Source organism: Gekko japonicus, unplaced genomic scaffold (assembly GCF_001447785.1).
Source record: "Gekko japonicus isolate JY-2015 unplaced genomic scaffold, Gekko_japonicus_V1.1 scaffold724, whole genome shotgun sequence".
NCBI classification, from domain to species: domain Eukaryota; kingdom Metazoa; phylum Chordata; class Lepidosauria; order Squamata; family Gekkonidae; genus Gekko; species Gekko japonicus.
In genome coordinates this window covers 29,834-53,987 of record NW_015164688.1, presented here as the reverse complement: position 1 = coordinate 53,987, position 24,154 = coordinate 29,834, and the positions used below count along the sequence as shown (strand labels likewise).

The 24,154-nt window shown below is 42.1% G+C and overlaps 1 protein-coding gene across 1 annotated transcript in view; it reads right to left on the bottom strand.

Annotated features, from left to right (window-relative positions):
* Positions 1 to 22,763, bottom strand: part of LOC107108841 (neuronal PAS domain-containing protein 3-like) — a 566,078-nt gene extending 543,315 nt beyond the window's left edge. Inside the window, 1 exon segment of the mRNA XM_015409362.1 lies at positions 22,688 to 22,763. Within this exon segment, the coding sequence (XP_015264848.1) occupies positions 22,688 to 22,763 (76 nt within the window).
* Between the last annotated feature and the right edge of the window lie 1,391 nt (positions 22,764 to 24,154).

The following is a 24,154-nucleotide window of genomic DNA, read 5'->3' as shown; positions in this document are numbered from 1 at the left end:
AGGAAAACGTGTCTCTCTCTGTGTGTGTATATATATATATATATAAAGTTTGACTCCATATAAATAAACACACACACACACACACACACACATATATAGTTTTTAAAAACTAAAAATAATAAAGAGAGTGTCCTCAGCTTTTAAAAATGGATGTCCTCAGTGGCCATTGCTAGACAACAACAACAAGGTTAGTTTTTGTCAATAAAATGCATGGAGAAAGACAGGGCCCTTTCCAGGACAGTCTCTGAAGGAGGACTCCTCAGGGCCAGGCCTGGCAGGAACCACAGGGTAACTTGATACCAGATGACTCGCATGACTCACCAAGGTTTGGCTACTTGCCTATGTTCAGCTACAGCCACCCCATGAAAGCCAGTGCGTTGTAGTGGTTGGAGTTTTATACTAGGCCTTCAAATCCCCATTGTGTCCTAGAAACTCACTGGGTGACCTTTTCTCAGCCTAACTTACCTCACAGGCAGGGCCAATATTGACATTAAGGCTGCAACCAACTTCCGGGTCAGCAGCCAGTACCCAGTGCTTGCCATCTGCCCACTCAATTTTTTTTTAACAGTTTTATTTAAATTTTTCCATAGATTTACAATCATTACACTTGTATTATCAACATATCTATTGTCTGAGTCTATTACAGATTTTTATGTTCTATCCATTTGTAAAATTCTGCCCATCTTTCTTTAAACACCTTATCGTCCTTCCCTTGCAAAATAAGTGTTAATTTATCAATTTCTGCGACCTCCATTAATTTCTCTACTATTTCCTTTCTCTTAGGTATCTTTTCTTGCTTCCAGTATTTAGCAATCAAGATTCTAGCTGCTGTGAGCATATATGTTATTAAATAATAGTTTTTTCCTTTATGTTCATTTGGAATAATATTTAACAAGTAAGTTTCCGGGCATAATTTTAGACTTATATGCAGCACTTCTGATATCAAATCATTTACATTTTCCCAAAACTTATACATTTTTTCACAATTCCACCACATATGGAGATACGTCCCTACGTTAGATTTACATCTCCAGCAATTCTTATTTGCAGTTTTATATGCTTTGGATAGCTTTTCGGGGGTCCAGTACCATCTATGGAATATCTTTTATATTTTCGGGGGTCCAGTACCATCTATGGAATATCTTGAATATATTTTCCTTAAATGTTACTGCCCTCAATAATTTCATTGACTTCCAAGATTTTACCCACTCATCGATTTGAATAGTTTTACCCAAATCCTTCATCCAAAGAATCATAACATTTTTTATATTTTCTTCAAAAAGATAATCGTCAAGGAGGAAGGAGTATGTTTTTTGAATGAATTTGTCATTTGTGGATAACCATATTTTATCCAGTTCAGTTTGGGTGTTTACAAATTCCCCGTTTTTAATCTTTGTTATATTTATTTGAACTTGCATTTTCTCCCACCATGTTAAGTGAATATTTTTGTCTATTAATCTTTCCAGAGGTCTTAGTTTATTATCTTCATCTAATAACACATCATACGATATAGCTTTTTCTTTTGTCATTAATTTTGTGTTAATGAATGCCTCAAGGGGAATCTTGGAATTTTGTTGTAAAATCTATATTTCATTTCTTTCCACACCTTAATTAATGCTGCTCTAATGATGTGATTGTGGAAGTTGGAGTGTATTTTATCTTTTTCGTACCATAGGTACGCATGCCACCCCATGTAAAGATCGTGGCCTTCCAAGTGTAATGTTCTCCAATTTTTTAACTGGACCCAATCTTTGATCCACACCATTGCCGCAGCTTGGAAATATAATTGCCAATTCGGTAGTCCCAGTCCACCTCTCTCTTTTTTATCTTGTAGAATCTTTAACTTGATTCGAGCTCTTTTTGGATGCCAGATAAAGGACCTTATTAATTTATCCAAGTCCAAAAAATATTTATTTTTTTTCAATATTGGGAGATTTTGCACTAAGAATAGAAAACGGGGAAGAATGTTCATCTTGATCGTTGCGATCCTTCCCATCAATGATAGCTGGAGGTCTTTCCATTTTAATAGATCTTTCTTTATTTCTTCTCTCAGTTTATTGTAGTTATTTTCTATTAGCATACTGTTTCTATGCCCACTCAAAATTTGAATATTTTTACCCTTTCCAATGCCAAAAAACCTTATTTTGAACGATGGCGCCTAAAGGTGGTAAGAAGGTGAAACAAACAGGAGAAAGCATTCTGCATTTAACAGAGTTTTTCCAGCTACAGACACACCATCCACCTCATCTGCAATGCTGAGGAGGGGCAAGCTAACAGCTGAAAAGAGCCCACTTACTGAAAATTTTTTGATGCATGCGCTAACCAAACAATGTCAAGAACTGAGAAATGATATTAGAGAAATGCTGAAACCAGCATTTCAATGCATGGACGAGTTTGAAGCGCTTCAGAAACAGACAAACCAAAAGGCACAGAAAGCTCTCAAGAAAGTTACTGAGCTCAAAAGTCAATTACCTGTGAGAACCTCAGATGATTGGGCACGGGAACATATTTTGTCTTTGGATTATTGTAGTAGCGGGTTGTGCCTAAAGTTCAGGGGCTTCAAATCAAACGCTGAAGCTACACCAGAGCTGAATATATTTATGGTGAGTTGGTTAGCGGGCACTTTAAGCCTTGAAGCTGATGTTACGACCCTTCTACAGAGAGCTTACCGCTTCTGTAAGGTATATGAAGAATCTACTTCCTTATTATATACTAGAGATATACTGGTAGAATTTAAGGACTTTCGAACACGGCAGAGGATCCTCTCAGAGGCTAGAGAGAGAGGCGGTCTTGATTTTCAGGGTTTGAAGATTCAAGTTTTTCCGGATCTCCCTCCTGAATTTTTAAAGATTAGAAGAGATCTTAGACCCCATTGCTAAACTGCGGGATTTAGGAATAAAATATCGATGGCTCCATATGGGCAAGTTGTGTGTCCAACATGGTTCAATTTCTTATACTGCCTATAACTCTGCCTTGGGTGAACTAATGCTGGCTGCTTTAAATTCTTCTCCTTTGGAATCCCAAGAAAACAGAGCCAGCAAAAGGAAATATTGTTCTCCTCTTATGTCAGTTAAAATGACTCGAGTTTGTACTCCTGAAGACCATGAAGATTTTGAAGAGAGTTTGGACTCTGTTTAAAATTAGGATTTGGGTAATATAATTTTTTTTGACGCTTTAAGAGTGGTGGGACTGTGGCAAATGTCTGGGTATGTTCCCCCAAGGTTTAATTGGTCCTTGGAAGGAGGGTTTGTTTCTTCCCCTCCTGACCCTTAAGGCCTCCTAGGACTGAGTCTAATTATAATTTAGTTCAAAGATTAATTTGATAATATATTGTAAATTTATTATAATGAGCTACGATTGTTTGAAAATCTTATAAACATTATCATGCAATAATTTTCGGAGAAGAAAGAAGATGAAGATACAAAGACAAAGCATGTTAGTGAAGTTTTGTTTTTCATAATGTTAATGATTTTGGTGGTATTGATAAATTATAAAATTCTTTCTTCAAAAAAACAAAATGCAATTAAAAAAAGAGCACATAGACAACTGCCGGTGGGCCGATGGCCTGCCATCCACACTTAGGCCAGCCTCCCAGTGGGCTGATGGCCTCCCATCCGTACCTAGCGGAGCCACCAGCAGAATGGTTGGGCCTGACCCACCCCACAAAAAGTGGGACAAACAGAAGCCATCCAGCATGAGGTGAGATGGGGGAGAGAGTCTGGCCCAATGAAGCCGCAAGCAAGAGGCAGGAAAAGGGAGCTGAAGGCTCCTGCCTCGGCCTGCTTGAGGCCCAGCCAACCCCCGCACAAGGTGAGGCGGACAGCAGCACCAGGGCTGAGCCGACATGAGCAAGCTGAGCAAGATAGTGGAATCTGACCTGGCCAAGCCCCATGTAAGGTGAGGTGAGGCAGATGGTGGTGCCCGGCTCAGCTGAGCCCCACATAAGGCAAGGCAAAGCAGAAGGTTGCACCTGCTTACACAAGGCAAGGCAGAGGGTGGTGCCCAGCCAAACCCAACAAAAGGCAAGGCAGAGGGCAGTGCCCAGCTGAGCCCATATGAGGTGAGGTAGAGGGTAGTGCCTGGCCAGGATGAGGAAGGCAGTGCCTAGCCTGTCAGAGGCCTGCCTGAATCTAGGAAAGCAACACCCAGCCAACGGGTTAGGCAGGTTTCCTCTTCCCTCCCTCCTTCCATCCCTCCTTTGGGAGGAAAGGTCAGGGTCAGGCAGGCTCACCCTCTCCCCCCCTCCTTTCTTGGTGGGGCAAAGCCAGGGCAGACTAGAGGAGAGGCCCTTGCCCAGGGTTTTTCACTTCTAGTCTGCCCCTGCTCAAAGGGTTGTTCTGAGGACAAAATGAAGTAAGGTCCCCATTGTGGAGAAAGGTGGGTGATAAATGAAGTAAATAAATAATAAATGCAGCTGAAGATGGAGCAGCAGATAAAAAGATGGTGCACGTGTTGGAAGGAGAGAACAAAGCAGAGAAAGGTAAAGGGGTATGGGAATTGCTACACAGATGGAAAGAGGAAACAGTGTAGGGAGGTTGAGACAGGGAGAAAGGTTGACCTTCCCAAGTTCTTGCACTGTGCAACTGAGTCCACCCTGGCAACTTGCACTGCACAACTGGGCCATAGTTTGCCTGGGTAGAGGATGCCAGGGGTAGAGTAGAGCAGAAAAATGAAGATGGGGACAAGATAATGGTAGGTTGACTGGTGAATGGGAAGGAAAGGAGGCAGGAAACATAGAGAGGTTCTATGTCCTGGCCTACTAGGAGGGACACAAGTCCCAGTAACCACACTGACAGCAGGGGTTCTTGGGTCAGGGTCAAAAAGTCAAAGTCCAGAGTCCAATAACACAATCAAAGGCAAAGTCAGAAGGCACACCAAGGTCTCAGTCCAGGATCAGATTATGTAGTTGTGACAGACAGTAAATGGATAATGTTGTAACCTGGTCTGAGAACCTTGAGTAACAGGATTCAAATTCTCCAGTTGAGTCAGTTAGGACTGACAGTTAGGAACTGACAGTACACTGGGAAGGAAAGCTAAGGGAGTGAAAGGATCAAGAAGGACTGAAATATCTCCTAGAAAAGGGGGGTGATCCCTATCCAGTCTGAAGGAGAGGATCAAGAAGGATCCTGAGTTAGGGAAGTTGAAAGCTTAGCCCATCCCTAACAAGTCTGAGGAAAATAGATCCTAAAACACAGGGGTGATCCCTAGCCAGTTGATAAAGAAGGAAACTGGGTGTGAATGTTCCTGCCTTCAACAACTTTAGTGTATGTTAGACCAAGAAGCTTCTGCTAATTTATGTAAGAAAAACTGCCAAGAAATCTCTCTCCTCAAGTTTTAAAGACCTGTTTGAATAACAGAAACAGTTAATTGTTTGTGACAAATTATCTGGTGTTTATTTTTATAAAAAGTTACCTCATTTCTGTTGTCTGTTCATTCCATACGTCCTACACCTGATTCAAATCTGACCATTTCCCCTCAAAGTGAAATAAAACAGTTTATTTTTGTTTCACCATCAGCCTCTCGTGTGCCATTTACAAAACAGGACATAAGAAGGATTTCAGTCTCTCCTCTCAGTTCCCTAGGCTGGGTCAGCATCTAACAATATTCACTGAAATGACTGGGTGGGACAGCCAGAGAAACACAAAGAAAAGAAAAAAGGGGTTGCTCAGCAAAAAAGAAAATAAAGGGAAATCCTGTGAGGGAGGATGGAATTGTCATGATAGTCTAAAAGGCAGAGTCAAAAGCAAAGTGTCAGGTAACAAGTGTGGCCCCATCCGCAGACACTTAAATCTGTGGATTGGGGCTGTGGTAGCGATGGGGTGAGACAGAGAGGAAAACTCTGATGCAACTGCCTTCAGTCCCTTACTCTGGTCTCTCCTATAAGTTCTTACAACTCCAGCCACCCACAATCAAATAAAAAGGGGGATATAAGCTTTGAATAAAGCATGTAAGTGATGTGCTCCCTAAAGGTTTCTTATTGAGAACCCTGATATTTTTGTGAAGTCAATATAAATTACATTATCCTACATATTTGACTGGACAGACAAGACACAGAGGGAGATGTACAACAAAGAGTTATTTAACAGATAAGGTATTTAACAGGCTAACTTTTATGTGTGGATGACTTCACTATATAAAGTAAAATTAGCTCTCAAGTAAAGTAAATAAACACTGAATGGAGCTTTGATTCCACTTTCTCCAGTCAGGTTAATGCTGCTCTTTCCCCACACAGAGCCCTTTTCCACAAAACCAATGCACACCAGTTAGGAATGACGGGCCTTTAACAGGATGCTTCCTTGTCACACTAAAATAAGGGTTTTTTTTGATAAGCTAACCTTCAAACCCTACATAAAAGCCAAATAAAAGCCTGGCTAAGACGATGCTTCTTTTCCAGAGCTACTAAATCCCGGTCCGAAGAAAAAGATTATTTCTTCCCCCACTTAAGCTGAGGCTGGCTCATCCCCTCCCATCCAGTAGAATTCCATGGGCTCTGATCAGCTAACAATCACTTGGAAATGCATGAAGCCTAAATCACAAGGACTGGTTCAGAGTCCTGGAGGAGAGGTGGGACTTTAAGAAAGATTGCTACCATTTACACAGAGGAACAATTTTTCAACTAACTTGGGCGACCCCCTCTCAGGTTTGCAAAAAAAAAAGATACTTTTTTTAAAAATGGAGGGAAAGTTAAAATCCTCCCCCCAAAAAATAGTAATGTAATCTGTGTTTGCACAGAGAACAAACTTCTGTCAGTTGGTTTCATCAGCCCTCCTCATAATGGAGGCCATTTGGAGGTGGAATGGGAGCAGTTACCATCACATCCTGCCTCCCCAAGAGGACCATTTAAGGGCAGTGACAAAGTTCAGCCTGTCTCAGTTTTTGTGCCATTAGGCCATATGGGCACCAACCTTTCCTTTCTCCCTCCACCTCTTATTCCCTATTCTTCCCCCACCCTGCAGCATCAACACCCTTCAGCTTCTCTCCCAATCTTTAGAGCACCAACTGAGCTTCCCCTTGTCCCATTACAGCTAGGGTTGCCAAGTCGCAGCGGGGGATCACATGTCTTTGCAGAATCCCCGTGGCATGCCTTTGCAGAATCCCCGCGGCAGAATCCCCGCGATTTGTCGAGATTTGAGAGCCCTAATTACAGCTGAAGTCACCACTGCTATGAATCATAGTTTGAGGGAGTTGAGCGACCAAAAACCAGTGCAGAGCCATTGAGACAATGGAGCTGCCAAGTGGGAGTGTTGCCACCATTGAGGCAGGAAGAGAGTGATAGGACAGTAGGCATAGGCAAGGGACAGTATGAGAAGGGGTGGAGGAGGGGGAAAGAGAGCAAGAGACTGAGAAAAGTGGGGGGAAGGGAGAGAAAGCAAAGAGGGGAATGGGGCTACTACTCCCAAAACTTTCTTGTGGGTCCCCACTTGTCAATATATCTAATTTTCAACCTGGCCCCTTCCTGAGATTAGGCCCATAGACAAACGGGATAGATCTTTCAGCAAACCTGAGAAAAGTCTCAGGTTTGCAGAAAAAAATATTATAAAAAATACATTGGGGGATTAAAAGCACCTGTCACTTTAAGAAACAGATGCCTTCAGTGTCTGTTGCTAGGCAAGCACAAAGTATTGCCAGACAATACTTTGGTTTCTGTCAGTAAAAGGCAGGGAAGTGCCCTTTCCAGGCCTGTTGTGACCTCTGAGGGAAGATTCAGGCAGTAACCACTGGGCAACCCACTACCATGTGACTTCCATGACTCACCCAGACCAGGCTGCTTGTTACTGTTCAACAACGGCTACTCCACAAAAGCCTGAGTGATGTAGTGGTTACAGTTTCAGACTGGTTTTATAGAAAAAATGCAATACCTTGAGCCAATAAAAATATCATACTGATCACTTGATATTAGTTAACACATGGCACTGCTATACAATCAAGCTGTGTGACAGTAAATGTTATTGGCATGCTTGAAGTATTAACTGCCTGAAATAACAGCAGCAGCATTCTGAATACTGATGTGGTCATTTAACAGAAATAATTGTCTACTGAATTACATTTATTTAGATTTCATTCACTAAAATTGTTGTTTATAAACTGTTTCAACCTCTTGCATTTTCACTATCTTTTGCACAAAACCACAAAGTATTTTCTAAATACTTTGATGGCTTGTTGCTTCTTACATTGGCTTACCAGTTACATGCCCATGGAAGGCAATCTCCTGCCCCTTCACTCTATGCACCTGCCTGATGGAACTGTTGGAGCAACAATGGGCAATTTCATACCACCTGCAATGCTATAGGGACTTCTCTGTGGTCCTTATGATACAGACTGCAGGAATTCCTAGAGCTCCACAGATGCCATGATGTCACTCCAGGTACCCACCCAAAGTGACTCTCCTTCTCCCCATGATCCATGCAAATGGGGCAAAGTAAGGGACATGGTCCTCCCCACCACTGCTAGTGTGGGTGGCACAATAAAGCTAGTTATCTACTGAGCTGAAATGTATAATGGACCCATCCTTGTTTACATTTAGAAAGCAAGAGGACATTGTTTTCCATGGGTCTTTGACGGAACCAGTTGTAGTTTCATTAGTATTTGTGTTCCATTGATTTATCCATGTGTGTGTGTGTATCCACTTTGACAATTTTACAGAAAACCATGATATACCCTAAACCAGGGGTCCCTAACCTTTCTGAGCCTGCAGGCATCTTTAGAATTCTAAATCAGGGTGGTAGGAACAACCACAAAATGGCTGCTGAAGGAGGCAGAGGCAACCACAATATGTCAGGAAGTGAGGTTATGCATAATTCCAACAGTAACGCTCAATATTTCAGGCAGAACCTCTGCTTAGTAGGTTGCCTGTCACAATGAATATATTGTTCATTTTCTTTCTTACACACAGCTTACATTCAATCACACACTAAAGATCTTTGTGCTGTGGTGGCAGCTGCTGCTGAAACTATGGTTTTTTTAAATCAAAACAGAATGATCTCCAATGGCCAATCAGAAAACATTGCTGGGTGCCCTGACCTGGATGGCGCGGGCAAGCCCACTCTCAGCAGATCTTGGAAGCTAAGCAGGGCCAGTCCTGGCAAGTACTTGGAAGGGAGACCTCCAAGGAATACCAGGGCTGGGACGCAAAGGCAGTCAATAGTAAGCCACCTCTCTGAAACATCCAAGCCCCACTAGGGGTCGCCAGAAGTCCACTATGACTTCCAGGCATACACACATACACAAAATACTCACAAAAAAGAAAAAAGAAAACTTGCTGGGCAAAAGCCCCATATGGCCCCAGCCACTTTCTAAAAATAAATGACAAGCATCAGAAAAGTTCTTGGCAGGCACCGGGATACCCTTGGGTGTCACACTGGGGACCCTGCCCTAAACAAAACAAAACATAACAAATGATTCCCCCCCCCCTCCTCTGGATCTGCCATTGAATAACATTGACAGTGCAGCGTCTAAACTTTATAGGTGACAATTTGGATTCAGAGCAGGATTCGGTTTGGATTCAGAGGCCATGTGACCCAGGTTAGAGATGCTGCTTGTGGAACCAGTGGATTATATCCTGAGTGCTATGCACCGATTTATCCAACCCCTCAGTAAAGTTATGACCTGTTTGAAATATGACATAGTAGTGCAAATCTTTCTCGAGGCTGCATGTGCAAGGTATTTTTGTCTTAGGAAATAATAGTGTCAGTCTGGTTTTCCATCACATTCTCATGGAGAATTTGAATTCCAGAGATAACAAATGGCAAGTGGGGTGTGCGTGCCCTGAAGCAGCGTGTTAAAACAATCCACAATGTTTCCACTTGAAAAAATATCTTTAAAGATGTTCAGTCACTGTTTACTCAGTGGAAATCCTTGGCTGCTTGAAGGCTTTGCTTCACAGTCCTCTATAAATATCCATATCTTCAGCTGACCCATCTCTAAGTTTCAGAAGAACCAGTAACAGCACTAATAAAATATTTGAGAGAAGGGCATCAGGGAGACAGAAGAGATTTAGAAGTGTCCTCTTCTTTCTAATATAATCTTCCCAGATAAATTTGAAAATTATACACACATAGACATAATATGTGTAGATTTGATTCATTTATATACCACCTTTCTCCTCAATGTGAACCCAAGATAACTAACATCATTGTTTTCGCCTCCATTTTTCCTCACATAAATCTTGTGAGTGGGGTTGACATTTGCCTGGTTGGGGGGGGGGATCCCCTGATTTTGCAGGCACCTGCCCACTGCCGGTCAGTGAGAGGGAATCCCCCCAAACAGCGATGTCATACGCAACATGCCTGCATCACCCAGAAGTGATGTCAGCATGCTGGCAACATCGGGGGGGGGGCATTCTGGCTTTTGGCCAAAACTCTATGGTTTGATGCTGATTTTACCATACCGTTTTGCCCAAAATCAAGAGCATCGCCCCTGATGTCGCTGACATCACTTCCAGGTGATACAGGCACGTTGCGTGCAACATCACTGTTTCAGGGGGAATGGGGGGGCTACGTCACTTCCCACTCCTGGAACGTTCCCTCCATCCCCCTGCCAGTGGGCAAAAGGGACCTGGCAACCCTACTTGTGAGGTAGGTTAGGCTGAGAGAGTGTTACTGGCCCAAGGTCACCCAGAGAGCTTCCAAGGCATGTGGGGATCGAACTGACATCTCCTAGAAACTAGTATGACACTCTTAATCATTTCAGCACACTGGCTCTCAATACATAAAATTTAAGAAAGCCACAACCGAAAGTGATACCAACATCTGAATCCACTACTAGTTAAAAAACCCCAAACGTTTTAGTAATTCCATATGATATGGGAAGGATTTGGGCTGCTGTGGAAGGGGTAAGGAGAGAAAGTCATGCTCCACAGGTGGAAATCCTTGAACCCACAGAAAAACTGCAATAGATATAAGCCACACTCTCTGTCCCTTAGCAATAGTTTCAAAACATTCTCTTTTTCAGGATGCAGCAACAAAAAAATCTGCAGTTAGTTTGATAATGCATACAGGAGTAGTCAGTCCCCCTGGGGTGGATCCTACTCCTATGATGAGGAGGACAGCTGCTCAGGCTGGAAGAGGGCTTCAAACTTTGCTCAGGAGAATGGTTCAATAGTAAGATCCACCCACATGTGTCTGGGAAACAACTGTTTTAGGGGGGATGCTTTTACTCTCTGGTGCATGATTAGAAAAATATTCTAATCTCAGATACTAGTGGTTTTTGTAAGAATCTTTCTTATTTACCCTCAAAAGGGGAATCTTTCTTATCTACACTCATTTCCTATTTGCAATATGAAAACACAGAGTCGTCACTGCTGCATCCAAGAGCCCATTCCTAGGTCTGCATTCTGGGATTAGAGCGTTTAGGGCACACTAGATAATTCAGATATTTATTAAATTTCTTTACAACCTTAAAAGATAATTATCAATAAAATTAAGTTATAACTTGAATTCAGAGAAGTTCCAGTTCCAACACAGAATTAAATACAAAATGGCTTTTCTGTTGGCAAGAATGTCAGGTCTGCTGTAGCAGAAGGAAGACATGTACTCCACAAGAGTTGCCTACTCCGTTCTGAAGATGCCTGTGATGGAATTAATCTTTGTTAGATTTCACATTTCAATCAACTAACTGTTCCATTTGGCTATAGGTCAAAGTCCTGCCTTCTTCACCAGCCGCTTCAATTATATGTTTACTAAGACATTAATTTCTTTAATGTCTGTCATTCAAAGCAGAATCTTTTTTTTTAATTCTGCAAAGTAGCCCCCTCAATTAAGATCATCCTTGCCTTATGTTTACATCAGATTTCAAAATATGATTTGAATATTAATTGTATTAGTAATAGAAAATAGAACCTCAAGTCAGACAGACACATTATAATTCTCATAACTGCTTTCAAGGAATACTAACACTAACACAAAATGTGAACTTAATAAAAACAAACATTACTTTTGTGAATGAAGCCAATGTCCATTCAGCATTCTGTTTGCAATAGTGGTCAGAGAGATGCTTCTGGAAGGTTACAAACAGTGGCTAATCTTCAACCTCTGATTTGCTTCTGAATATGAAAGTTTTGTGGCCATAATCACTGAAAGACCTTGCTAGTGCTTCGCCTTCGGAAATCAGTCCTATTAAGGTACCATGATATGCAAAAAAGGAGACAGTTTGCTTTCCAGAAGATAATGCCATAAAAGTAAACAAGTGTCTTCTATTGAATTTTTTTTTGGGGGGGGGGAGATGGTTCAGTTTTACAGAATATAATTTAAAGACAAAGAAATATAACCAAATTTGAATCAAACTATATAAATTATTGGATTTTCAAGTGGATTCTAAATGTTGCTATGATCAAAGCAGTTTGAAATTAAGAAGATTGTTGGATAGAGATGTTAAAGGCATCTACATAACTTGCCAGTGCGTTTCTCGAAACACAAAACCTATGGACTTCAGCGGAAGCTTGAATATTGGAGAAAAACATCAAATGTTTTGTATTACATACCAATGCTCTAATTGAATGAAAGGATGCCTTGGTAAAACAATAATCTACCCCAAAAAACAATTTAGGGAATTTTTAATTTAATAAGAAGTCAAGTGAAGCTGACCAAGTATGCCATAATTGCTGACTCGAGTAGCTGGACTATACAGGACACCATAAAGGAACCTGGACTATGGCCAGAAGAACCTTGCGGAGCCAAGTCAAGTGATATCAGAAGAGCCATGGGGGCAATGTGTTGGATACCATTACAGATGCTATAAGAACATGCATGGTTGTCCCCATGGAAAAAAGATACAGTTTTAAAATAAATTAAAACAGTGTCCATACCTCTGACCAAAAGAGATGTATAAAAGGCAAAGAGTTGGGATGGACCTCGTCAAGCAGCTGGGGCTACTGAGTATAAGAGCTATTGGACTCAGCTTGTCTTGAGCCTCTGCTGAAGGCTCTGTTAATCAAGACTATCTATGCTTTATGGCCAAAAAGCCATTAGACAGTTAGCATTACATTAGAAGACGCAGAGAAGTGTTTAGGGATGCAAAACCAGAAATATAGATCCAGCTCAAATCCATTTCCATGAAACCATGCACTTTTATTCCTTTGCCATGATATACTCATTTGGTTTTCATTTAGATCATCTGCAAATATATCTCTGTAATCCCTCTTTATCTTTCACTTTATTTTTTCACTCTTTCTTATCTTTGTCATATTATAGTATTTACTTCATTTCAGTTTGAATCACTGAATTTGTGTCTTCCTTACTAGGCCCAGCACACTCAGTAAGCAGAGGTGATACAAGGGCTTCATTTTCAGACTTGTACTCCCACAAAACTTGCCAACCCTTTATCTCAGATCAAAATCACATTTGTATTGTAAAGCCCAGGAAGATAATTGTAAAACCTTCTTCCTGCAAGGCCATCAATCAGTTCAGAAATCTGGTACCAAAACATTTAAAACTGTCTTTCTCTTTTCCTCAGGTATACACCAATACTAGGAAGAGAGGTGAAAGCCGCTTTAGGAGGTACATAGCCACTCACCATCTGTACAACTTGGGGTGGTCAATTATTCACTGTGTGAAGAAATCTGTCATCAGCCTGGCTGCCAATCAATTTAATTGGAGGGCCCCTATTTCTAGAATTACTGTACAGAGAAATTTTTATCTTCATATCATTCACATTTTACAAACCTACACCATGTCCCCTTTTAACTATTCTTTTAAACTAAAACTTTTTAAACTAAAACCAAACAAGTCCTTTACCATTCTTGTTGAGAATTTGTTTCAGTTCCAAAATGGCTATACCATTTGTATAGGAAAATTGATTTCTAAAGCCTTCATGTATCCGTTGTGATGTTATAGAGTTTCATGCTCCCCTTGTGTGATTCCTAGAAGTTTCAGGTTTCCCTTTGGAATGTATCTGGCTTGACCATTTGTCCAAATTGCCCCCATAAATCCGGATGCCTCAGCGGAGCATGGAGAAAGGCACGTAGGCTAGGGACTGGCATCATCTTACTGCAGGAGGATGACTGCTACTCCCTAACTGGCCATACCCATTTACCATAGCAACGCCAAATTTGGAAAGTACCTGTCTCGTTGGATTGGCTAATGGCCAAAGCTAATTCTAATGAGATTGGGGTTCAAATTGACCATCACAGAGGGAAGAGCTCACTTTTTGGCTTGCTCTCTCTCTGTGCCTGGATGTAACCTGACATGCTGTCTGCCATGGGGTGAGACAGAACAAAGGATTTGTGAGCTGACCGCATGGCTCTCTGCTTGGACAAAGATGGGACTTAGTAGAATTCCTTCCAATGGACTGTCTTGGACTATTGACCCTCCTGAATGTTGGTAAATATACTCTATTGTATAGTTAGGCAAACTGTTGCTTAGCCTTTCTTATTTTTCTAATCTCCTATGGTCTGATTGCAAACTCTGCTAATAAACTATTTTCTGTTTATAACTGTGTCTGATTGATGGACCTTTGACTCTAAGCTTAGATCCTGTTGCCTGAACTGCTCGCCAAAGGCTGCTACCAATAAGTTTAACTGTATAGCCCTGGACAGGGTTGTTAGCGTGTAACCCCACATACCAACTGAGGTTCTGGGATCTCTCAGGCTGGTGAGGGGATTATGTTAGAGATCCTGGTGGCATGTGTCTGTAAATCCTGAGAGAGACTTCCTCTCCTGGGTTTTTGTGTAAGATTCATTGTCTCAGTCAATGATCCTTTTCCCTTACCCTTCCTGGACTGGACTGGGGGAGAGACAGGACCATGACACCATTGTCATGTCCATAATTTTTTTTTCAGATAAGGTAGCACTGTGTACTAAAAACAGCTGTGCCATACAGTTATATACAATGCCTCCATGATATCTGTCAGATTATATTCTGTGTCTTTTCTAATAATTCTCAACTATGAAGATACAATTTTTGCTGCAAAGAGATATTGATTTGATATCATCAATGAGATTTCCATTAAGACTGGAAGTCTCTTTCCTAAGAGGTGACAATCAATTTAAACACTATCGGCAATGTCCGTGTGTATGTGGGGGCATTTCCTTTCCAAGTACAGGATTCTGGAATTACATACATTGAATCTCATCTCTCATTCTGATGCCCATTCTCCCATTACAAAGTATATACTTAACAGACATTTTAGAATTCTGGTTCTCAGATTCATGGTTCAAATGACACTCACCTTCTAGATAGTAGCAGACAGAAACTCCCAATTCAACATACAGAAGCATGCCATTTTTTTTTTTACCCTCAAGTCACAGCTGACTTACGGTGACATTTGGGGTTTTCAAGGCAAGAGACGCTTAGAGATGGTTTGCCATTGCCTACCTCTGCATCACAACCCTTGGTGGTTTCCCATCCAAATACTAACCAGGGCCATCCTCGCTTAGCTTCTGAGATCTGATGAGATCAGGCTAGCTTGGGCCATCCAGGTCACAGCAGCAAGGAGGAGGAGAAAGATAGGAGATTGGACTTATACCCCACCCTTCACTACCCAAGGGAGTCTCAGAGCGGCTTACAAACTCCTTTCCCTTCCTCTCCCCACAACAGACACCCTGTGAGGTAGGTGGGGCTGAGAGAGCTCTGACAGAAACTGCTCTTTTTCAAGAACAGCTCTGTCAGAACTATGGCTTGCCCAAGGTTATCCAGCAGGTACAGGTGAAGGAGTGGGGAATCGAACCTGATTCTCCCAGATTAGAGTCCGCGCACTTAACCACTTAACAACTACACCAAACTGGCTTTCCAGTTTGTGTGGGTATGTAAAAATATTCCTTAAAGTATCCCTGTGCAGTTGATTCTACAATGACAATGGCCTTTACCATGCTTATTGTTAGCCCATCTGGACAACAGATGTGGTACTTAATAGCTGCAGTGTTTCTTATTATAGGCTAGTCAATATTTCTAACACAATGGGCTGGCTGACCACTTATCCATAATGTAGGGACTTCTGCCTGATGTAAACACACAAAAGAAAAGAAAACTGATTTAGGTTTCAACCCATATTCTGACTGGCAGCTTTGAACAGACCCAGAGGGGAAAAAATTGCATCAGTCAAGTACTGAGCTTGATAAGCCTCTATTGAGTCTATTAAAGCAGGGAAAGGTGCATGAATTTCAGGCTTGGAGGCCTCTAATTACCACGTGCTTAAATTTTAACTACAAAGGAGATAAATTGATGCACTAAAACCATAGCAGATCCTTCATCTGATTTGTGCTGCTGAATCTAAAACTAAGTGATGCTGATCCCAGTGAGACATCTACTCAACCTTAAGGGAATTAATTTTGAACCCATTTCTGATGAATGTATAAGAATTGTTTGAAAACATTGGTAAAACTATTGAGAAAATTAGTCAGTCTGGAACGGCACTGGCTGAAAAGCCATTACACGCCTCAAGAATACTGGCAGAAGTCTAGTTGAATTCATTACTGGTTACCATAGATTTAGATATTTTACTATAAATTTATTGTTTGATCCATTACATTAGTCTGCTAGTAACCACTGCACTTTAAAGGTCAGGAAGGGGGGAGAGGTAGCATGAAAAGGTGCAATTCACTCTTGTGACAACTGAAGCAAAACTAGCTGTGGGTTGGAAAATACCTGGAGACTTGGGGGTGGGGCCTGGGGTTGGTGGGGTTTGGGGAGGGGAGGAACCTTAAGCAGGGTAAAACGCCATAGAGTCCACCCTCTGAAGTTGCCGTTTTCTCCAGGTGAACAGATTGGTTGTGTTTGGAGATCAACTGCAATAAGAAGAGATCTCCAGGTGCCAGCTGGATGTTGGCAACCCTATATATTAATAAGTAACCACATGCTAACTTAAACCTGCACATGCAGGCAAATGAAAAGATTTCTCATTAACAAATTGTTAAAGATGACAAATGCTGAAAATAAACATGTGTTTTGCCATTACAAACACTCATATTTTAACCAGTAGTTTTTCCATGCCAACATTATCCCAGGCTATTTATCTAGTTACAAACTTCAACAGACATGAAATATTTTAAGAAGTCCTCTGGAAATGGCCTGAGGTAATTTCAAACTTAACAGACCCTGTCCCACCAGAGCTCATTACAGTGAATTTTATAACAAAGTACCCTCTACTTAATTTTCAGAGCTTAGCCAAGCGTACTAGAAATGCAGCTGCATTAAGTGCAATTAATGGTATAATAAAAGCAGTGGAGGGCTGTTTAACACTCAAGAACCAGCAGTAAACAGTGGCTTCATGTTCTCTAACAGTCAGTGATGTGTCAAAGTGCCAGAAGTAGAAGATTTCCTCTACTTAGGGAGAAAAGGAACATTTCCTCTGAAGGAAAAAAAAAATCTGTAAATGATCTAAAAATGATTCCCTCCAGTTATGCCACCAGCATTTCTCGCTCTCTTTGAGAAAGTGCACAGAACAATAAACCCATATTCCCGTTAGTGAGAAAAAGAGGCAAATTCAGTTTAGAAAAAGTAAGACTAACAGCAAGTGACTAATAAAACATACAAAATGATACTCAAGTCAGCTTACTGTCAAATGAAAGGAGGAGGCAGAAAACATCGCTCTTGTGACAGCAACTTATCTGTACTTTTTTTTTCTTTCACTAAAAAAGGAAGATGCAAAGCAAGTAACTCACAACTTAGTGGGGAAAAACCCTGCTATAATTATCTGAAATTATGTATTGGCTCACCCCACCCGCTCTAAATTTATCAATACCATCATCCAAAGATATACCATCCCAGATGACCTCCTTAGGGCATCAGCTGAGAACACACAACTTAGGGATTGGATATATGAACCTGATGCATTGATCGATCGTGCTCTTATTCTGAAATCCAAAGTGGCTCCCTGGTATAAATTCTGTAAATTGGACCATCGAGGTAGAGCTACTTAGTCAACATCTCCAACTTTAACCTCAGCCTTATGATTTCAATCTATGGAAACAGGACTTCTGACTGGCCGCTATTCGCATACTCCAAAAGAGGGCTGTCTCTGCATATGTGGCCTGTCAGTGGTGGAGGACCTTCCTCACGACATGCTTTACTGTCCATTATATAGTATCCCAAGAGAGAAATTTCAAGCAGGAATCCTATCGGCTATGCAAACATACACAAAAACTGAGAAGATTACATTCCTGTTACATTCCTTCTTTCAGATAATGATGCATATGTATCTTACAGAGTTTCTTTGTTTGCTTTAGCAGCATCCAAAATTAGATCTAAGGGGCTAGTTACCTGATTAAATCTGTTTTAGCCTTTTTATTAGCATGATTTGTAGTCAATTTTATCTGATTCTAATGGTTATAATTTATATTATTGCTATGGTGTCTTTTGTATTTTGTAATGGCCAATGGCTTAATACAATAAATTTACTTACTTACTTATATATGTATTGGCTCTGTGATGGATTGCAAAGAAAAGCAGGCTTTTTAAAATGCTGCTTACATCACAGAATCAGGGAGTTCAAAAGTTAATCTTCCCTGGAGAGAACAGCTTATGTGATTGGCTGCTCTACTCACTCTCTGATTGGCCAGCATCAGCTGAGAAAGGAAATAAAATGGGTGATTCTAGAGGGAAAAGATTCATCTGCCTTTTGGTCTTTGTCTGAAATCTTTAAGGTCTACTACCTGTGCCACGGTGTTGCTTAAAATCTCCTTGAGGTTTTCCCCTTTTTGTTCCGGGATACCTTGAAATTTCATATGGTGATTTTTTTCATTTGTAGTTGTAATAGCTGTTGTTTATCAGAGACTTTCTCTTTTTCCACTGCCTCCAGTCTCTGATTCAACGTTTTTGTCTTAGCATCAACTTTTCTCAAAGACTTTGCTGCATTCTCTATTTTTATATTGATTTCTTTTAGCTGTTTTTGGAGAGTCTCAAAATTGTTATTAAGATGGGTCATCTGGTCCAGTAGAGGGCACAATGCAGTGGCTCGCATGTTTGGAAAGTCTATGGTTGCTTCCGGTTTGGAAGCCGATACTGCTGAGCTAGCAGTTCATGAAGGATAAGGTCTCACTTTCGGCGCCATTTTTTCAGCCCGATGTGACATGGTTTACATTAGGAGAAAGTTCAAAAAAGTCTCTATAGGTTTGTTAAATCTCGCTCTTTGACCAGTCTGCACTCTATTTGTGCTTTCCCCGCTCTGCCTCTTAAAGTTGCTTCTTTTTTTTCTCAGATCACCTCAATTCCCTCCACTTTTAAGTTGAGGATTTGGGGGAAGCTATCCACTTGTATTTTTGTCTTATTTAAAGGCACATGGACTCACGCTTCATTGGCTGCTTGCTTCAATAAGGTAGGAAAGATTTTAAAATCCTAGATCTCCTGTTCACTTGTCCGGGTGTGCATCTCAGTCGCCACTGCTGGCCTCGCAGCGGTGGGACCTATTGGGGCAAAGAGGAGCCTCAATCCCTTGGCTGTGGCCTCGAAAGTGGCACCTCTCGTGCCCCAGGCTACAAGCCCCCTCCAAGGGCTTAGGAGGGACCGGAGATGTCCATCCGGTACCCCTCCCATCCGCTACAATCACGGGTCGTGTTCATTGGAGCTCGATGAGACTCGCCGTCAGCGATTCACAAAAACCAGAAACTCCATGGTTTGTTGGTGTTGATGGCATTTGAATTGCTTTCAGTAAACTGAATACTGAAAAAAGAATTTACAAGTTGGTGAAGAACCTTTTTTTTGGCACTATACATCACGGTTGTTTGCCTCCTTTCAACTTCCATCCTGTGATCTCTCTCTTTGGTTTGCAACCTCCAGGTGGAGCCTGAAAATCACTGGGTATCACAACTGAACTCCAGACCTCCCCCCCCCCGAGAAAATAACTGCTTTGGAGGGTGAGCTCCATGGCATACTATTTAGTTGAGGCCTCTCCCCTCCCCAAACCTCCTGCCTTTGCTTTTTTACTGACAGAACCAAGCATGGTTGCCTAGCAACAGCCACTGAGGGAAAATTAGTCCCACAGAAGCCAAGCAGGAGAAGTGTTTCCATCAGGAGAGACAGCCATTTGGCAGTTTATTCTGTGAGAGAAGAGTGTTGACAGTGGGTGGGGGAGAGGAGCGGACCCAGCACCCAGCCAGTGGCATGTGACTACTCTTATGTGGTGGTTGATGGGCCAATGGCTAATGGAGCGCACTGCACAGCCAATGGGAGAGCTGGAAATGTGTATGTGTTGAGAGAGAGAGAGAGAGAGAGAGAGAGAGAGAGAGAGAGAGAGAGAGAGAGAGATGATATAATAATAACCATCAGAGGGTAGAAAAAAGCAAGAGTCCAGTAGGACCTTAAAAACTAACAGAATATTTGGCAGGGTATTAACTTTCATGAATCACTGCTCATGAAACCTCATACCCTGCCACATATTTTTGCTAGTCTTTAAGGTGCTACTGGACTCTTGCTCTTTTCTACTGCTACAAATTAACATGGCTACCCATCTTGATCCATCAGAGGGACAGTGCCATTTCCTATCAGTGGGAACAGTTTCTTAAAATCTCATGGAAGTAGATTCCAACAGTTTTTGTTACCTTACAAATAATATTCAGAATAAGTGGCAGCAGTATCAGAGGACTTTTTAAAAAGAGGGCTCAGTAAACCATCTTTGATCCTCCTTAGTCCCTAGTTCAGAGTGCCAAAAGTAAAGCCACAAGACCTTATACCATTTGGTGTCCCCAAAGCAATTCCCAACACTCCTGCCACATCCACACAAATATCTGAACCATGATCAGCTTAAGGTTGCATGTTAATTTGCTGTTATTCTCTGGCTATAGGTTTGAACCTTGATGAAAGCTCATACCTTGAATAAACCTTTGTTGGTCTTAAAGGTGCCATTGGATTCTAAATTTGTTGTACTGCTTCACACCAACATGGCTGACCAACTCAGCCTAAGGAAGTAATACCCTTATAGTAGGGCAAAAGTGCAGACTTATCTGTGGCTTGTTACCAGAGGTCATGATATTTATTTTTTTTATTTTTTTATTTTTCGTACTTATACCCCACCCTCCCCCGTGCCATTCTATTTAAAATAAGCAGCACAGGTGTTAAGGTGTGTGGAAATTTGCAATATACATGTACTTACAGCCAAGAGGCAAGGGTGTGGATTGGATCACGATGACCAGTGGAGAAGGATACTTGTATTACAGCAATGCTTCAAGTGGCTGGATAAGGAAGCAGCTGTTTTGGCACTGAAGATGATTATCAAAGGTAAGCAGTGGCATATAAGAAGAGTATTTAGGTGGCTGACAGGAACTGTTGATGGTGATTTGGTCTGGGAAAAGACTGATAATTGGGAGAAAGCAGTGTTGTTTTGGATGGGATCTGGGCAGCACAATATGGCAGGATGGCATGATGCAGTTGGATGTATAGAAATTAACTTCTGGCCATGTTTACTGGACTTCTCCTTGAGTAAAGATGATGAAGGAATTAAAAATTAAGACCTTAACATCTGGCCCATCCAGCTCAGTTGAGTTCTTCAGCAGTCCTCTTATAGTTGAATGGAGAAGATAACTTGTAGACTAACTAGATGTCATTTATGGTATTTCCCACATTACTTATTTTAAACACTGTTCACATTGGTGAAAAATACTTTCCATCTAATAGGAAAATCAATATTTTAGAACAACCTGAGTCCATGTGAGGAAGCACAAAAAAGTAGATATAGTACTAGGAGCATAAGCAGCAGCCAAGTATTCAAATGTGTTCTCAGAGAAACAGTGAAAGTCATAAGTAGTTTTGTAGCTGCAAGAACCTAATTTTTGACAAAAGCTTAGATTCTGTATCACATTACAAAATACACTGTAGGAAGCTGAGGATTCAATTACTAAATGTGATAGACCTCCAGCAGTAATGCTGTTATTCTTGGCATGTCAATGCAAAGTGAATGTACAGATGTGGACATCAAACTTCAACAACAAAAATGGAATTAAAAATACCAACGCAGAGGAATGAAATACAACAATACGTTTATAAGGCATATCATTGTACCACTAAAGCACAGTTATACTGTTTTTATATTGTTGCCAGAGTGCCAGCAAACCAGGGAGTTCTGCGCGAAAAGATTTTCTCAACATTCATTATTGATTTTAGAGTACCATAAAAACACTCTTTTTCCAGATATATGTATCTTTGTACTTGGAATGCTCAGCTGTTGCTTAGCTATTATGGTGGATCTGTATGAGGTTTATAAAAGTAGTGCTTCTGTTGCTGGGAAGTCATATTTTCTAAGTTGGAAGAGGAGAAATTTCGCCATGCGGCAAAGCTATTCATTCCACATCCATTGTACGCACTATTTGGGCACTACTGCACCATCAACAAAAATCTCATATTTGCCTGTTTATGGCCCCGTTCATACGAGCCCATTTGGGCCGGGAGCGGGACGGAACTGGGGCGGAGCAAACAGGCGCGATCTCACCTCAACATCTGGTGAGCGTGCCGTCTCCGTCCCTGATCCGGCCCAAATGGCAATACCCCGCTGCAAAGACGAACCACCTATCTAGGTGGTAGCAATCGTCTGGGGCGCCCCAAGCCGGCCGTGGGATCGGCGGCGCGTCCTTGCGCCGCCGCATCCCGGCCCCCGGCCGTACTGCGCATGCTCGGGCATGCGCAGTTCGGCAGCCTCCCCCTCCCATCTGGCTCGTCCTCCCCGGCGTCTGCTCTTGCCGGGGAGAAGAGGCGCTGCGGCCAGGGGATCCGTGGGATCCCGCCGCAGCGTCTCAACTTTGGAGCGGCTCTATTTAGCCGCGCTTTACCTCGTCGTTTTTCTGCCGTGTGGCAGGGGCCTTTGTTGAGCTGATTGGGCTCAGTTACTTCAACAGTTGAGGACATTTTGACCTGTTTGATCCCACTTGGAATCAAGAAAGTTCTGACTCATGACTGGGCACCAGGTAGATATCACCTTGGTATCAAAGCACAAGTCCTGCTGGCCAGTGTCAGCCAGGGGATTTCCAGACTATTGTTGAGGGAAGGTGCTGCACTTTGTGATCCTGTTCCCCTCCCACATTTGTTTACCATTTGAACAGATAACCTCATCAGGCGTTTGGGCTCAGTTGCTTTAGCAGCCAGGTGAAAAGGAATTTTGACCTACCTCCACATCCAGAAACAAGACAGTGTACTTTTTACTGTAGCTGCTTCTTTATTGATGCATCGGTGCTAGACCAGCACCAGGGTGGGGTGGTATCTTTCCTTTGGTGTGTAATTTGGTCTTGGTTTAGGGCTTTGCACATGTGTTTTTGGGAAGCTAGACTGTGTCTTTCTTTTTGATTGTTCAGTATTGTTGCTTTAAGATACTTCTTGTAAGGGAGGGAACAGAATAGATATTAGGGGATATTAGGGAATACTGTGTACAGTTCTGGTCACCACAACTTAAAAAGGATATTATAGCTTTGGAAAAAGTGCAGAAAAGGGCAACTAGAATGATAAAAGGGTTGGAACACTTTCCCTATGAAGAAAGGTTAAAGTGCTTGGAGCTCTTTAGCTTGGAGAAACGACGGTTGAGGGCTGACATGATCGAGGTTTATAAGATTATGCATGGGATAGAGCAGGTAGAGAAAGAGGTACTTTTCTCCCTTTCTCACAATACAAGAACTCGTGGGCACTCAGTGAAATAGCTGAGTGGTCGGGCTAGAACAGGTCAAAGGAAGTACTTCTTCACCCAAAGAGTGATTAACACATGGAATTAGCTGCCACAGGAGGTGGTGGCAGCTACTAGGGTTGACAAGTTCATCTTCCACCCCCAGCGGGGGACTTTGGGGGCGTTCCTGGAGGGGGCGGGGCATCCTCAATGTGATGATGTCATGTTGGGGATGTCCGCCACCCGCCCAATCTCCAGAAACGCCAGTTCCCTGCACTTAAAGGAGCCGGTGTTTCCCTTTTAAGTGCACAGAGCCGGCATTTCCCCTTTAAGAGCAAAGAGCCCACGTTTCCCTTTTAAGTGCACGGAGCTGGCATTTCCCTGCAAGCCTGATCTCAAGCAGAGATCGGGCTTTGGAGGAAACCTGGGCTTCATGCACTTAAAGGCAGCCACCCCTCTCTCTCAAGTGAGAAGGGAGAGGGGTGGCTGTGGGTGTTGGGGCGGGGCTAGAAACCCCCCAAAAATGGGGGACCCCTTGCAAACTGGGGGGGTTGGCAACCCTAGCGGCTACAAGCATGGACGGCTTCAAGAGGGAATTAGATAAACATATGGAGCAGAGGTGGCTATTAAAGGTAAAGGTTCCCTT